At 37.7% G+C, this 16,819-nt stretch overlaps 1 protein-coding gene across 1 annotated transcript in view; it reads right to left on the bottom strand.

Moving 5' to 3' along the window:
• Positions 1-770: 770 nt before the first annotated feature.
• LOC139710039 (annexin-B12-like) overlaps positions 771-16,819 on the bottom strand; it is an 82,273-nt gene continuing 66,224 nt past the window's right edge. The window contains exons 8-13 of the mRNA XM_071621985.1: positions 16,600-16,679; positions 10,205-10,273; positions 7,623-7,724; positions 5,407-5,485; positions 2,874-2,989; positions 771-1,888 (exon numbers count right to left, since the gene is read on the bottom strand). Of these exons, the coding sequence (XP_071478086.1) occupies positions 1,766-1,888; positions 2,874-2,989; positions 5,407-5,485; positions 7,623-7,724; positions 10,205-10,273; positions 16,600-16,679 (569 nt within the window). The 3' untranslated portion in view covers positions 771-1,765. The remainder of the gene's footprint in view (positions 1,889-2,873; positions 2,990-5,406; positions 5,486-7,622; positions 7,725-10,204; positions 10,274-16,599; positions 16,680-16,819) is intronic.

Here is a 16,819-nt window from a genome sequence, read left to right as displayed (position 1 = left end):
GAAGTCAGAATGAATGGAGAAAAACAAAATCAAGTGGAAGCTGCGAGTGTACACATTAATGGCTCCGGACAGATTCACAAATCACATACGTCTGCTGTACGTTGTCACTGGATTGTACTTATAGTCCAAATTCAGCTTTGTCGTATGATATTTGTTAACGGATACAAATACAAAATAATATAAATGCGGGTAGAGTATGTCATCATCGCTCGAAGTTCTGCATGCAGTGAAAATTTTTGATTTGAATGTGGTGAACAAGTCATGAATGATTGATTGCGAAAATTGTTACAGATAATGAAACTTTCTCACAAGACAGATTTGGTTTCATGACATTTATTATTCACATTGACCAAGAGTATCTGTTATCGATACTAATCTGGTCTATCCACGTGCCTCTATAATTATAGTCCTGTCCACGTGCCTCTATAATTATAGTCCTGTTTACACCAACGTGGTAACGCACACAACCTTACAGGCATGCAGGTATGAGCTTTTAGGAAGTCTCGTTATTGACACTGTTGACGGTTTTACTTCATAAGTAGTCATAGGATTTGAAGACGGATGATGAAGCGCCATATGAGTGTTTTTAGAAGAGTTTCGCTCGGTTGCAGCAAGAATGAAATCTTTCAGTGATGGTAGAAAAAAGTAATTATATCAATTCGAAATGTGCAGTATTCACTGTGCAAACGAGAGTGTGCTACAGATATATAACCGCAAATATCGCAATATCCCAAAACACAACATATTCTGCCGAAGAGGTTTTGGGGAAGCAATTATCTATGAGAGCATGATTTGAAGCCTTTATTTTCTGACCGATATCTGATTTGTGTATCATCGTAATAATGTCTTGTTCTTACACTCGCTTTCTAGCTATAAACAATCTACATCATTCTATCCCATGCATGAAAAAAAAAATCACAAACGAGCAAATCACTATATGTATCAACATTGTTCACGAAATACGCTTTTGTACCGTTGCATGATGTATTCATATCACAAAGTGTGCTTTTATATACTTTCATTTAGATACACTCCCTGAAAACATGGAAAAAAGAAGACGATAGAGGAGAAGTAGGAAGATAGACAGGTAGAAATAAACAAAGAAAGATTATAGGACCTACAAAATAAAGAGCGTAAAGCGATTGTCGCACCCCACCCTCTGTAGCCGTCATGTGGCAATGTCGTGCTAGATACTACAGATAAAAAGGAATAAATTACTCGTAATGAGCATTTGGGAGTGGGAAAGAAGAATCTCAGCCAATATTGGAACCCTTGTTTGTTGATAAGAAGAATGTGCCTCATATCACAGCTCCATCCAGAAGTGGACGTGATCATTTCTACTTCCATTTCTTAACAAATTATTTCAGGCGTGTGCAAGACACCATCATTATACATTCGAAATTACGCGAGGAATATGTAACTTTCTTTATGTCTGGCTGCTTCAACAAGTATGTGATTTGATCTGTGATTTTTAAACATAAATACTGTTCCAGAGCCATTTGGCACCAAAATATAATTTCCACTGAAATTCGAATGTTCCGTAAAAAGAAAAGAAGAAAGAAAAAATGAGCTTATTCCCATGAAGATGGCGAATAGCAGTGTCCGCAGTAAGAAGACAATGGAAATATGCTAGCATAGATTTAGCATGCCAACGACACTGGCACGAAAATGTTTCTCTGTGACAGGGCTAGTTGCTGATTGTTCATTGGCTGGGATTCGACGCTCGACGCTCTCGGATTGGACGACGTTATCTGGTCACGTGCGCTCACATGCCGACCAATCGGAGTAGAAGATCGCGGTAGTCTCCGCTCGTGTCGTCGTACACGAGGTCTGTGACAGTATGGCTGTACGCACTCTGGAAAAAGTCTTTGATGTTCTCCAGATCGATCTTTGAAGGAGATATAAAGAGGGGAAAATCATGAAAACAAATACAATTATTTCAAAACTTATGCCAAATTGATCTGTAGTAGTGTTCACATGCTGAGCTATGACGTAAGGAAGTAATCATTAATATCAATCGCTACACGATGCATGGATGGGTCGATTGTAATGCAGTCCAACTAAATGATTACTGTATAAGAATTGGTAATTTGTTCCACTCTTTATGCTGAAAAAAAAAGAAAATAAAACGTTGGAGTGATGAATGAGCGAAACAAACTTGAATAGAAAAAAAAATACATGATCTGAACCTAGCGTTGAGCTTGATAAAAACAAACATAACAGATGAAAAAAAAAACACAAAAATGAAATTCCAATCAATTGCTCCTTTTTAATTATGTAGACATCGAGTAAAAAAAACAACAACAATAAATTACCTTTAGAGTGAATTAATATTTAAGATCAGAATTTGAACATGGCAAAACGGGAAGGGGGGGGGGGTTGGTGTGTCAAAGTGATATAATGAGTGACAGGATAGAAGTTGTGCCCCAAGCTCATTTGCATTGGCCAATGATGTTTCAATACCTGCATTATGTTGACTCCAATACTTTGAAATGAGAACAAGAAATCTCAAGCTTTACCTAAAATTTAATCTGGATTCATGTCAGGCTATACCCGCCTAAGATGGGGAACTTTGATACTAGATGATCTGATTTCTTTCCTTTCGTATTCTGTTTCATTTGCTCGTGTTTGTGTGTGCTATTTCTGGGCATCTGTATGCTTGGTATATTCTAGCGTCTCGTTAAAGAACAAAGGCGAGGGATAGGGGTCACACGGAGTTTTTACTGTGGAAAATGACACTCGTCGTGTGATATCACGGATAAATAATATTCACGTAGGGCGTTGTATCTTACATTTTAATCACGGTATTCGATTGGTATTGTATGAATAGGCCTGCAGAGCAATATTGTGTCAATCATTATGATTAGTTTTACCTCCGATCTCGAGATGACGATTCGCATGAGTCGACTATCCTCCTTGCAGCCTATGTCCTTTATTGCCATGTGGAGCTGGTCAGCGTAGAAACCCGTCCTGTTGTACACGCTCTTCACTGCGGGGGGAGACGTGAAAGACGAATACATCATAATTACAGCGCGATACCGAATGAGAGAGAGACCAAAGAGACGGCCAAAGAAGATTCTGAAGAAGGGGGAGAAAGGAAATTGAGAACAAATGGAAAGGGAACACAAAGGAGGAGGAGGAGGAGGAAGAGAAGGAGGAGGAGAAGGAGAAGGAGGAGGTTGAGGAGGAAAAGGAGGAGGAGGTACTGGAGGAGGAGGCACTGGAGGAGAAGGAGGAGGAGGAGGAGAAGGAGGAGGAGGAGAAGGAGGAGGAGGAGGGGAGAAGAAGAAGAAGAAGAAGGAAGAGGAGAAGAAGGTGGAGTAGGAGGAGTAGGAGAAGGAGGAGGATCGAGGAAGAGGGGAAGAGGAAGGGGAGGAGGAGGAGGGGGAGGAGGAGGAGGAGGAGGAGGAGAAGGAGAAGGAGGAGGAGAAGGAGGAGGAGGAGGAGGGGAGAAGAAGAAGAAGAAGAAGGAAGAGGAGAAGAATGTGGAGTAGGAGTAGGAGAAGGAGGAGGAAGAGGGGAAGAGGAAGGGGAGGATGAGGAGGGGAGGAGGAAGAGGAGGAGGGGGAGAAGGAGGAGGAGGAGGAGAAGAAGGAGGAGGAGAAGGAGAAGGAGGAGGAGGAGGGGGAGGAGGGGAGGAGGAGGAGGAGGTTGAGGAAGCTGAGGAGGAGGAAGAGGTGGAGGAGGAGGAGGAGGAGAAGGAGGGGGAGGAGGAAAAGGAGGATGAGGAGAAGAAGGGGAAGAAGGAGGAGAAGAAGATGAGGAAGATGGCAATTTAAAAAGAGAGACAATTAGAATATGAGGAGGAAAAATCGGTTTAATGGGTTCGAGAAAGAGAAAGAGAGACATAAAAAAGGAACAATTGTTGAAAGAGTAGGCACAAGACGAAGAAGGAAAAACACTTCAGAGAAAAATAAGATGATACGAGAAAAGCTTGGAGATTAACTGGCAGAAAGATAAGACAGAAACAAAGAAGATAAATCACACAAAATAAGGAGAAAAGACAAAGCATGAAGAATGAACATACTGTACGAAAGGGAGGGGAAATAATATCATAAAATGGTATAGTGAGGAAAAAGATATGAGAAAAGAAATGACGAAATAAAAAAGAACAAAAAGAAAAAAGGAAGAAAAGAAAAAAAGATGTTTATGAAACATATGTCTATGTCCCTCTCTCTCTCTCTCTCTCTCTCTCTCCCTCTCTTTCTCAAAATGTTTCTAGTAAACAAGCAATGTTTGACGTCTTAATGCTGGCGATTAACCAGTGACATACTTTCGTGTTTAGTGTTAAAACGGAAAGACATCTTTGCAGAAAGCTTGTCAACAGACAATCATCGACGATGTCATATCATGCACCATACGTAAGTAAATTGCTTCTGGACATCATGAATTGATTTGGGCGAAAGTGAAAAATCATTCGCCAATCGTTTATAGAAATCATAGCGTCGTTTTGCGCTGAATTGACTGCAGAGAGATTGAAAATACAAACATTCAATTATTCATCCCTGTGCATCTGTCGCCGCATTGCGAGTGGATGGAGTTCACGCATCCATGTGTGAACCCTTACACATACTGAGCATATCAAGCCCTATCGTTAATATACGAAATGTTAAGTAATGTTACAAAGCCAGTCATCGCACTTTTCAAATCAGAAACACATGGCAACATTAGAAAGGTGTATGCTCTTTATCTGCATGAACCTTTTTCTTCTTTTAATCGTATCGTTGCATGCCCCTATATGCAAGGATTTTTTCTTTTAATCCAAAGGAAAACGCCAAGTCATTCACTGCAAATATACGTCTTTTACCTTTCCCTTAAAAAAACAAGACAACAAAGCAAAGAAGAACAAAAAAAAAAAGAAGAACAGAGAGTGAAATGCACAAAACTCGTTCTGCCACAGGGTGGGGGAAAGATAAAAAGATCAGTTTGTTTCTCCATTCTAGTTTTCAAATGCAAAATGAAATCAAAATAAAGTACAGATGAATAAAAGCAGACAATCAATTTCTTTACGTAATAAAATTCTATGGTAGGTACCGTATTCGCCGACAATTAGGCGGCACTATTTTAAACAAAAATAAAGCAGTAAAGTCGGGATAAGGCCTATACATCAGCATAATCAAATCACCTGCCTAACCGACACACACAATCATTTATGGGACTATGCAATGTGCCGACTGTTATTGTTATGAGTAGAAAACGTGTGGAAACACGTAGAAATAACAGTTTCTTTTAAAAAATAACATAGAAAAGAACACAATCACTTTGATATTTTTTCTTCTGTTTTTCATCACCAAAGTCGGGATGCGGCCCATCCGCCGGTGCGGCCTTATCGCCGGCGAATACGGTAAAATAGAGAGAAAAAAACAACACTACAAGTTAAAGGGATAATCCCTCATCTCAACTCACCCATGACCTTGAATCCCTCCTTCGTGTGATTATCAAGGTTACTCTGCTGGATGTATTCCTGGAGGGTGCATCCTCCGGCCTGTAACCATACCAACAGCACGACATCAATGATAAGATTGGGCATTTCGTTGTTTTGATGTTACTCCGTCGTGTTATTTTATCCTATAGCAAGGCCCCACACTAAGCTCTTTTTCTTTATCAGAACGTGTTGTCTGTTTGAACCATTGAGATTGAGGCCCTACAGCCTGGCAGTCGATCGCCTACGCACAAATGCACCAGGGCAAAGATAACTTTGTGGCTGCTCTCAAATTGATAGGGTAACCAAGGGATACAGGAGGATTGAAAAGTTTTTGCAATACAGCTTTTCTTCTTCCTCTTCTTGTCATGATACTATTAAAGCACAATGTCCCTGCAGTGCGAACATTGAGTGACAGCCGAGATACATTTTCATCCAAGCTTGCACTATCTGCAAGATTCAAACTAACATGAACGACGCTATGACACTGCTTATAGAAGATTCCACTCTCCTCTGTTTATTACGTCAACAAACAGCAGCAACATGAAGAAAAAATATATATATGTGCACTGGACTTGTACTGTCGCTGCCTGGTAACTTGTATATATATATCTCCTACGGCGACCAGGGATGACATCTCATAGCGCTTTGTATCCAGTGGAAAAGGCGCTCTAAAAATGTCTATATTTATTTATCTTATTCAATTCTCCATCGCTGAAACTTCACTTTATTCAGCCTTCTGATTAACAACAAAAACAGCGATAGCAGAATGATAATTTGAATCTCATCAAATTCAGCGTATTTTCTTCTTTTCGAACGTTTAACATCTGGTCATAATAATGGAAATTAAATCATATATTTTGTGCACTGTGTGTCTTATGATGCGAATAGTTGTGGCCTATTTGTCGCCAGGAAACCGTGATCCTTTATGCAAGGACTAAAATCATAAATCTGTCATCTAAAAACCAAATCCATGAAGCCAGAGAAGAAAAATTTGTTTCGCTGGGGATGCATCCTGTTCGTCGCATAAATGATACACAGTGCAGACAAATTAACGTGAGCCATCGATCAATTTCCAACAAAATTTATTTCCTAATAGCAATAGCCAGTTTGACTTTCAGTTCACGTTCGTGGGAGTGTGTTTCGGTATATCAATATTTCATTTAAAGGGAATGGTTCTTGGGTTAAGAGGAATGACTATATCTAGTATTCAAGATGATAGTTATAATAAGGTCTTTTTTATCCAGGGTATCTCTTCAGTGTTGTCACTGCTCTACCAGAGGGCCCTGCCATTATCAATATCCTAGCGTAGCCAGGTACCCATTTATACACCAGTCCTGGGTTGAGAAACACATGGTGGGTAAAAACATTTTGTCCAAGGATGTATTAAAGCACTGCAGGAATCAAGCTCGGGCCCTCCGATTGAGAGTAGAGAGTCTTATCCACTATGCCACTCCGCCCCATAATTACGTGTACTGCGCTATTATTATCATTATTATTATCATTATTATTATTATTATTATTATTATTATTATTATTATTATTATTATTATTAATATTATTATTATTATCATTATTATTATTATCATTATTATCATTATCACTATTGTTGTTGTTGTTATCATTATGACTACTACTACTACTTCCACTATTACTACTATTACTATGATGATGCTGACGATTGATGATGATGATTTTATATTAAAAGTAGCAGTTGTAGTAAAATGATAAAACAGATATCATATTATCTAGATGTAGAATTGGCAAATAAGAACAGTTTTCATTAAGAAAATATAAGAATATGAGAAAGACATTTGCTTGTTTTGAAATATGTGCGAATCAAGCCTTAAGTCCTACTTTACCAACCCGTTGTATATTATGCTATGTGTTTTCACATCAATGTAAATAAGAACTAGTTTCGACGTGTCCAAATTTGTAGATATTAGAAGGCGTGTAAATGACACCTTGAAACTGTAAATCCGTTCCTTAGCTTTCCTTCCTTCTCTTTCGAATTGCCAGGTTAAGAAGACATAGGGAATTAAGAAATCCCATCAGTTTGAAAATTTAATACGAGTAGTTTGCTGACAGACAGACAGTTATATACGCAAACACAAACACACACACATACACACCCACACACACACACACACACACAAACAAACAAACAAACAGATGAGGAAGAGTGAGTTACATAACTCACCTTGTCAAAATTGAGGAATATGGAAGACAGTTGGGGTAAACTCGAATTGCCGAAAATCCTGATCACTTCTTCGTCGCCAGATTGAAGGCGTTCCTGGGTGTTCTGTTGATTGCAACAAAACAGTGATATATGATCTATAATTATGATAATGATATCAATAGTATGTATCAATATCAATATAATATCAATGTATAATATGGTGTTATATAATGCAATATATGACCCCGCATCACAAAACCAACAAAAAGCTGCCAGACATGGATTTTTAGTGAAGAGCAGATTCTGAAAGAGCAGACTTTAAGCTTTAAAATGATGTATAGTTCAATTCAAAATGGACTCTCCTAATATATCCTAATACTCGAAAGAAAGCTTACACTCTGGAAAGTGTGAACTGAGATAAGAGGCTCTGAAGTACAGGGTCTATTCAAGCGCTTGATCTTTACCAAGTCGTGCTAGCTGTGCGATGAATGGAACAAAATCAGGATGTGAACCGCTGGAGCAACAACAGTCATGACAATGAAGGGACTTTTAGATTAAGCTGAAATTGAGCGTGCTTTATTAATACATTCTGTAGATAATCAAAGCCAAACTTCACAGCAGTAGCACCACTCTTTTCAAAGTTATTAGAGTTGAAAACAGGGGCGGATCCAGGAATTCCGTTTACAAAATTAAAGGGGGCGCACGCACCCCTCCCCCATTTTTTTTTCTTTTTATTTCTTTTGTTTCAACAAAAAATAAAGGGGGCGTGCGCCGGTTGCGGTCCTCCCTGGATCCGCCCCTGGAAAGTGAAGAATATGGATATGGTTTTAAGAAATAAAAAGTGGACTCTAGAAGACACGCCTAATTACACTATTCTACCAAAAAGTGTTCGTGAAAAACTGCCAAAACACAATACCCTGTTTGTTTTATGATCCCAAACTTGAGTACAATGTAGAAGAAGACTTGCTCTTTCAGAAAATACGAAAACCTCAAGAATGGCTGAGTTGACCCATTTCACCTATTTTCAGTCCTCACACATAATCAGTGAGTGCGACTTTTTGTTGGTTTTGTGATGCAATGTCACAATTATAATATAAGATAAAATAATATAATATAGTATAACATCATAATATGATAATTACTATAATATATGATATAATATGATACTATATATTATATTATGTTATATTATATTATGTTATATTATATTATATTATATTATGTTATATTATATTATACTATATTAAAGGTAATATTTTATTTTTTTTATTTCCAGTTATATTTAACCAGGGTAGCCTCGTCAGTTATAAAACTGTTTTCAATGAGGGCCCTGCAGATGGGTGAAAACATAAAAATACAATACATAACATTTAAAAACAAAAATTTACAGATAAAACCGCAACTGAAAAAAACATAGATTCAAAACATAGTTACACAATTGATAACAATAAACTTAAAATGTCTTGAAACATAATCATTAATTCATCATCAAAATATTCGTTATAGTACACATACATGTCTAAGATTATCATATATCAATTTCCATAAGTATGATAAAATAAAATGCTCCTTAAAAAAACAATGCACAATTGATAAACTGATAAAGTGTTTAATCTGATTTCTTACTCCCAAAATCACTCCAATCAGTCCACAAAATTAGCAGGTAACGGGCGGAGTACGAAGAAGAAAAGAGGAAGAAGGAGATTGTAGAGGAAGATGAAAGATGAAGGAAAAGGCAGTAGAAGGAAAGAAAGAGATAACTCAAGGAGGGGCTAAGAAGGGAAGGCACTCCAAACGCATGATAAAGTAAATGTGAACGGCTTACAAACAAACGTCAATACCAACAAAATCTGCTACAATCGAGGAACAAAGCACATAAATCGGATTACACTGTTTTTACAAGTAAGGGATGGGCCGCGTGCGTCCTCTCATTGATGCTCGTAGTGCATTAATTGTATTTAGTTGCCTTTGCTCAGGTGTGAGACTGTTCCATTCTGTAGTGCCCACGTACTGGAAAGTGCGTTTGCCACTATTATTCAAAATTTGACAACCACCTTCAGATAGAGATGCATTTGTCTTTGACCTAGTACCCACTGTGTGTGAGGGCTTTGCAAAGCGTTGTGACAGATATGGAGGCTCAAATTGTTAACGCACTTAGATACCTCACACATTCTATGAACATGTCTCCTTTCTTCAAGGTTCTGCCACTTTAGATTCCTGAACAAATCAACAATGTGTGTTGTAGGATGAGCACCCAGTATCATTCTATTATGCAACAAATCCAATTTTCTCAACAGAGTCAACGAGCAATTTGGCCATACAAGATCACAATAATCGAATTGGGGCATTATGAGCGCATTGCACAATACTCAATATAAGATAATATATCTCGTGCTCAGCACCTAAACGTTGGCAAAGACTGCAACTATATTATGAGTATACGAAATGTTTTCTGTACTCCGGTGTGTGTGTGTGTGGGGGGGGGGGTGCAGTGCTCACAACTGGTCGGGTAAGGGATCACTATTCCCCCCCCCCCCCCATGAGATACAGCTGGGGCTTTATCTTGTACATGTATGATGTTTGCAATTTGTATTGCAACTTACGTTTCTGAGGTATTCTAAGTCTTTGTTTCGTTGCGGCACGTCGACTTTCCGCTGAGTTGACCTTTGACCCTGAGTAGAGAGAAAGAGAAAAAAAAACAGAACATAAAGACATGAGGAAATATTTGAAACAATGTGGCACGAAGCAACTAGCAAGAACATTTTTTTTTCTCAAACAATAATTATATTTTTGTTTTTGTATTGCGATAATATAAGTCTTTCTGGTGAGAAATAAACGAAATGTTTTCTGTATTGTTATTTGATAACTTTGGCATTATGAGGATCATTCTTGTTTTTCTCCCGTTTATCATTTTTACTCGAATTTTTACTCGAATGGGGGAGGGGGGAAATTCCTTATCCAGCATTTATTTTCAGTGTGTTAACGTGCATGTTTATTTGTGTGTATGTAGTGTCTCTTGTATGCTTCATGCTATACCTTCGACAAGGTCGACAAGTTGTGCTATATTTGTCTTACTAATTGCAGTACTGGATAATATGAAGGATGTACATTGTAGTTTGAAGAACGGGACGGTGTTAGAGAGATACGTGTGCAGGGAGAGGACACAAGGAAGTAAGAGAACGACAAAGATAGACAGAAAGATAGGTAGGCAGACGAAAAAAGACAATCAAAGAGATTATAGATATATTAATGATGTAAACATGTGTGATACAAGCATTCGGCTTGGAAACACTACTGTCAATGTATCACACACTGTAAAAAATCTAGGTGTTCATTTTGACCAGATACTGTCGATGACAGATCATGTCAGTAGAGTGTGCTAGACAGCAAACCTCCATCTGAGAAACATATCTCATGTTCGAAAGTATCTCACAGAAGATGCATGTAATCATGCAGTGCGCTCTCTAGTTCTGAGCAGGCTTGATTATGGAAATTCTCTGCTGGCAAATATGAATGTCAGTGATGTGAAAAGACTCCAAAAAGTCCAAAATCGAGTGGCTCGCCTGGTGCTTGGTGTAAAGAGAAGATCCCCGAGTGCTCCTTTACTGAAGCAGTTACACTGGCTCCCCATCAAAGAGCGTATCGATTTCAAACTAGAGATTGTAATTTGTCATCACTGACAAATTAAGGTGATCCGATTTTTTTTTATCAATGATTCGAGTCCTGATCGCAATAGGCATGACCATACAAGTTTCATCTGTGTTTAGAGACATTGGCCGTGTGATGTTTGCATTCTCATTTAGAAAAGGGAGTCATATCTGCCATCTTTGGTACCAAATTCTGTATACACTGAATAACGAAGATACAGCAATGAATACATATGACCTTTGACCCACCTTTGCACTCCCAAGATTGCATCTGATGAAATAGTGGTTATTTTGTGAAATGATTCTCGCGACATCGTCTATACGTGTGGAAAATATGGGAAAGATAGGACAGGTATTCACTAAGATACAAGATGAAACATTTATGACCTTTGACCCTAATTTACATACCCAAGATGTTGTCCGATCTAGTAGTTGTTATTTTATGAAATAATGTACGAGACATGAACTAAACATGTGCAAAATATGGGGGTGATAGGGCATGTTTTTCTTGAGTTATTGCAAAGAAAGTTGCAGAAAGAAAGAAATATCTCAATACATAGAAGATAAGCTTTAATTTCAACCAATTTTTTATCGTAATTCCGACATCGTATGAAAAAACGAAGGAAATGAAACGATAGCGCAAAGTCTCAGCTACAATATATTAAAATCTGGGAGAAATTCACCGAAGGGTAAGTGAGCTAGTGCTCGATAAAGACAATCATGTCAATTTTCACATTAAAGAAAATTCCCTCCCATAGAGATAACACGTCATAACGAAGATACAAAAAGAAGTACATATGACCTTTGACCTCAATTTGCACAGACAAGATGGCATCTGAGTAAAAAGTGATTATTTTGTGAAATGATCCTTGTAACATGGTCTTTGCGTGTGCAAAATATGGGAAAGATAAGACATGTATTCACTAAGATACAGGGTGAAACACCTATGACCTTTGACCCTAATTTACATACCCAAGATGGTGTCCGATCAAGTAGCTGTTATTTTATGAAATAATTCACGTGACATGAACTAAACATGTGCAAAATATAGAAGTGATAGAGGCCGTTTTTCTTGAGTTATTGCAAAGAAAGTTGCAGAAAGAAAGAAATATCTCAATACATCGAAGATAAGCCTGAATTTCAACCCAATTTTTTGACGTGATTTTGACATCGTATGAAAAAACGAAGGGCACACTTACGGTAGCGTAAAGTCTCAGCTACAACATATTAAAATCTGGGAGAAATTTACCGAAGCTTAAGTGAGCTAGTGCTCGATAAAGATAGTCATGTCAATTTTCATTTCCAGAAAAACTGCACTCCCATAGAGATAACACGTAAACTGGTCAAATTTGACAAGATTACTTTTAATCCATTTTTACGAGGTGATACCGTTATCCAATCAAAATATTGTAATTCTATGTTTGAAAGAACATTAAATAAGCTACATCATACTGAAATCTGGGTGAAAATTGACTAAGGACTAGTGAGATATGCTCGAATGAACTTGAAATTTGATGACGTCATTTTGAAAATTTACTTTTTTTACTTTATTAAGAAATTTGATATCTTTTAATCATTTTGTCAGCATTGCCACCCCATGAAATGACATGTACAACTCATCAGCTTTCAAAATATGTACAGAAAATGGGGGGTCACCGTCCATCCTGACGAGTAAAATCGGATTTAAAATTGGCAGTTTTTTGGCATAGTTGCACTGTATATCGCCATTGACGCGCGCGCGGAATTTCAACTTTGACGGGCCCGTATGACGTCATATTGAGTCGGATTGATTTGAAACTTGGTATAAATATTCCTTAACATTTCAGACATCCGATCAAAGTGAAAAAACTGGAAATTTCAATTGCACATGAGCTGTGCGTGCGTATATGCGCGCGCGCGTACGCGTCCGTCCGATTTTTTCAATTTTTCAAAAAATGCTCCAAATGGTCTGAAACGTGTGCAAAAAAATTTTGAGCTCGATTGGAGCATACAAATATTTCAACGCGCGCGTACGCGCACGTTTTAAGAGAAAATATGAATTTTGAGAACATGAGTAGAATGCGCATAATTTGAAATATATGTGACGTAAATTTCATTGAAAAATTTCATTCCATTAATGAGATATGATTGAGAATGTGTTTTCATATAATGACGTCATAGTGACGTCACGGTCCACTGATCACAATGATACATTAGATTTGTCGTCTTTGGGACATGATGCATACATGGTATAATTTTGAAATTGATAGGCAGCGGACTTTCTGAGCTAACCTCTGCACAACTTTTGCGGAGAAATAAAGAAAGAAAGAAGAAGAAAGAATCCGTACAGATACAGAAGGTGATCCGAAGGATACTCGGATCACCTAACTAGCCCTTCTTGTCTATAAATGCATGACGAATACCGCTCCTCAATACCTATCCAACCTACTAACCACCCCTACAGCCACCAGATATCAACTCCGGTCACAAAATGATAAGACAGTCCTACAAATCCCACAAGCAAAAACCAAAGCTTTCGAACGTACATTTTCATATGCTGGATCTGTTGTCTGGAACACTCTACCAAAACAACTCCGTCTATGTGATTCAGAGGAAGTGTTTAGAAGGAAACTCAAGACTGAACTATTTCAATTGTAACTACTAAGTATGTTCCTATGCTTTGTGAATGCTGTTTGTTGATGTATGTACAGCGCTTTGATCAGGTCCTGTAAAAGCGCTCAATAAGAAATAGTTAGGTGATCCGAGTATCCTCTCGGATCACCTTCTGTATCTGTACGGATTCTTTGTTTTTCTTCTTCTTTATTTCTCCTCAAAAGTTGTGCAGAGGTTAGCTCAGAAAGTCCGCTGCCTGTCAATTTCAAAATTATATCATGTATGCATCATGTCCCAAAGACGGCAAATCTAATGTATCATTGTGATCAGTCGACCGTGACGTCACTATGACGTCATTATATGAAAACACATTCTCAATCATATCTCATTAATGAAATAGAATTTTTCAATGAAATTTACGTCACATATATTTAAAGTTATGCGCATTCTACTCATGTTCTCAAAATTCATATTTTCTCTTAAAACGTGCGCGTACGCGCGCGTTGAAATATTTGTATGCTCCAATCGAGCTCAAAATTTTTTTGCACACGTTTCAGACCATTTGGAGCATTTTTTGAAAAATTGAAAAAATCGGACGGACGCGTACGCGCGCGCGCATATACGCACGCACAGCTCATATGCAATTGAAATTTCCAGTTTTTTCACTTTGATCGCATGTCAGAAATGTCAAGGAATATTTATACCACGTTTCAAGTCAATCCGACTCAATATGACGTCATACGGGGCCGTCAAAGTTGAAATTCCGCGCGCGCGTCAATGGCGATATACAGTGCAACTATGCCAAAAAACTGCCAATTTTAAATCTGATTTTACTCGTCAGGATGGACGATGACCCCCCATTTTCTTTACATATATTGAAAGCTGATGAGTTGTACATGTCATTTCATGGGTAGGCAATGCTGACAAAATGATTAAAAGATATCAAATTTCTTAATAAAGTAAAAAAAGTAAATTTTCAAAATGACGTCATCAAATTACAAGTTTACTCGAGCGTATCTCACTTATCCTCTGCCAATTTTCTCCCATATTTCAGTATGTTGTAGCTTATGAAATGTTCTTTCATTAATGTAAAAACAACATTTTGATTGGATGACGTCATTGCCTCGTAAAAATGGATTGAATGTATCCTTGTAGAATTTGACCAGTTTACGTGTTATCTCTATGGGAGAGCAGTTTTTCTGGCAGTGAAAATTGACATGACTCTCTTTTTCGAGCACTAGCTCACTTTTGCTTCGGTGAATTTTTCCCAGATTTTAGTATGTTGTAGCTGAGACTTTGGGCTATCGTAAATGTGCCCTTCATTTTTTCATACGACGTCGGCATCACGTCGAAAAACTTGGTTGAAAATGGCACGTGGCTTCGATGCAGCGTCATTTTGCTTAATACACAGGGCCTATGGAGCATGAAATAGGTCATTGCATAGCGCATCCGACTCGTAATCCTAAGGTCCCTGGTTCGAGGCTCACCCCTGCCAATATTTTTTTTTTCATTTTTTAAACACTTTTTTTCTTCTTTTTCTTTAGTTAGTCTTAATCTCCCTTCCTAACTTTATCTTTTTCTGATTTTTTTATGCTTCTCCTTCAAATTTCTATAAAATAACATATTTTTTTCTTTATTTTTCTTTCTTTCTACTACTTTCTGTGCAATAGATGAACAACAACAATGGCTATCAATCCCATATTTTGCACATGTTTAGTTCATGTCACGTACATTATTTCATAAAATAACAACTACTTGATCAGACACCATCTTGGGTATGTAAATTAGGGTCAAAGGTCATAAATGTTTCATCCTGTATCTTGGTGAATACATGTCCTATCTTTCCCATATTTTGCACACACAAAGACCATGTAACAAGGATCATTTCACAAAATAACCACTTTTTGCTCAGACGCCATCTTGGGTGTGCAAAGTGAGGTCAAAGGTCATATGTACTTCTTTCTGTATTTTCGTTATGACGTGTTATCTCTATGGGAGGGATTTTTTTTAATGTGAAAATCGACATGCTTTTCTTTATCGAGCACTAGCTCTCACTTACCCTTCGGTGAATTTCTCCCAGATTTTATGTTGTACCTAAGACTTTGCATTTTGCATCTTGGTGAATACCTGTCCTATCTTTGCCATATTTTGCACACGAATATAGACGATGTCGCAAGAATCATTTCACAAAATAACCACTTTTTCCTCAGATGCCATCTTGGGAGTGTAAAGGTGGGTCAAAGGTCATATGTATTCGTTGCTGTATCTTCGTTATTCAGTGTATACAGAATTGGTACCAAAGATGGCAGATATGACTCCCTTTTCTAAATGAGAATCCAAACCTCACACGGCCAATGTCTCTAAACACAGATGAAACTTGTATTGTCATGCCTATTACGATCAGGACTCGAATCATTGATTAAAAAAAAATCGGATCACCTTAATTTGTCAGTGATGACAAATTACAATCTCTAGTTATTATTATTATTATTATTATTATTACAGAAATCTTACATCGATAACGCTGATAGATAGATAGATAGATCAATAGATAAATAGAAGAATATTGTAAAATATAAACATATATAAATGTATACTAGTATATACAACTTTAGATACAGAGAGAGACAGACAAACAGACAGAAAGATAGACAGACAGACAGACAGACAGACAGACAGAAAAGATACAAAACGAAAAGTAAAAAGAGGCAGGAAAGGAGTGAGACAGAGAGGGAGAGAGAGAGAGACTTGGTGCTCACCGTGATAAGGCGCAAGAGAATGGCTTTAAATAAACCTTTTGTCTGTTTCTCCACCTCTTCCTCCAAGCTGTGCTTGAATTCTGAATATGGAAAAAAAATGATCAAAAGGAAAAGAAAAAAAAAATGAGCGAGGATTAATTGCCAATAAATGTCAAAGAATTTCAGCGACGAAGTCAATTACACGCCAGTAATTGATATCTATAAAGGGAGTCCGCAAAAC

This window comes from Diadema antillarum, unplaced genomic scaffold (genome assembly GCF_040938485.1).
Source record: "Diadema antillarum isolate AM-2024a unplaced genomic scaffold, OU_Dant_1.0 seq00001495_RagTag, whole genome shotgun sequence".
Classification (NCBI taxonomy): Eukaryota; Metazoa; Echinodermata; class Echinoidea; order Diadematoida; family Diadematidae; genus Diadema; species Diadema antillarum.
The sequence above is the reverse complement of the archived record's forward strand: the minus strand, read 5'-3'. Positions and strand labels throughout refer to the sequence as shown.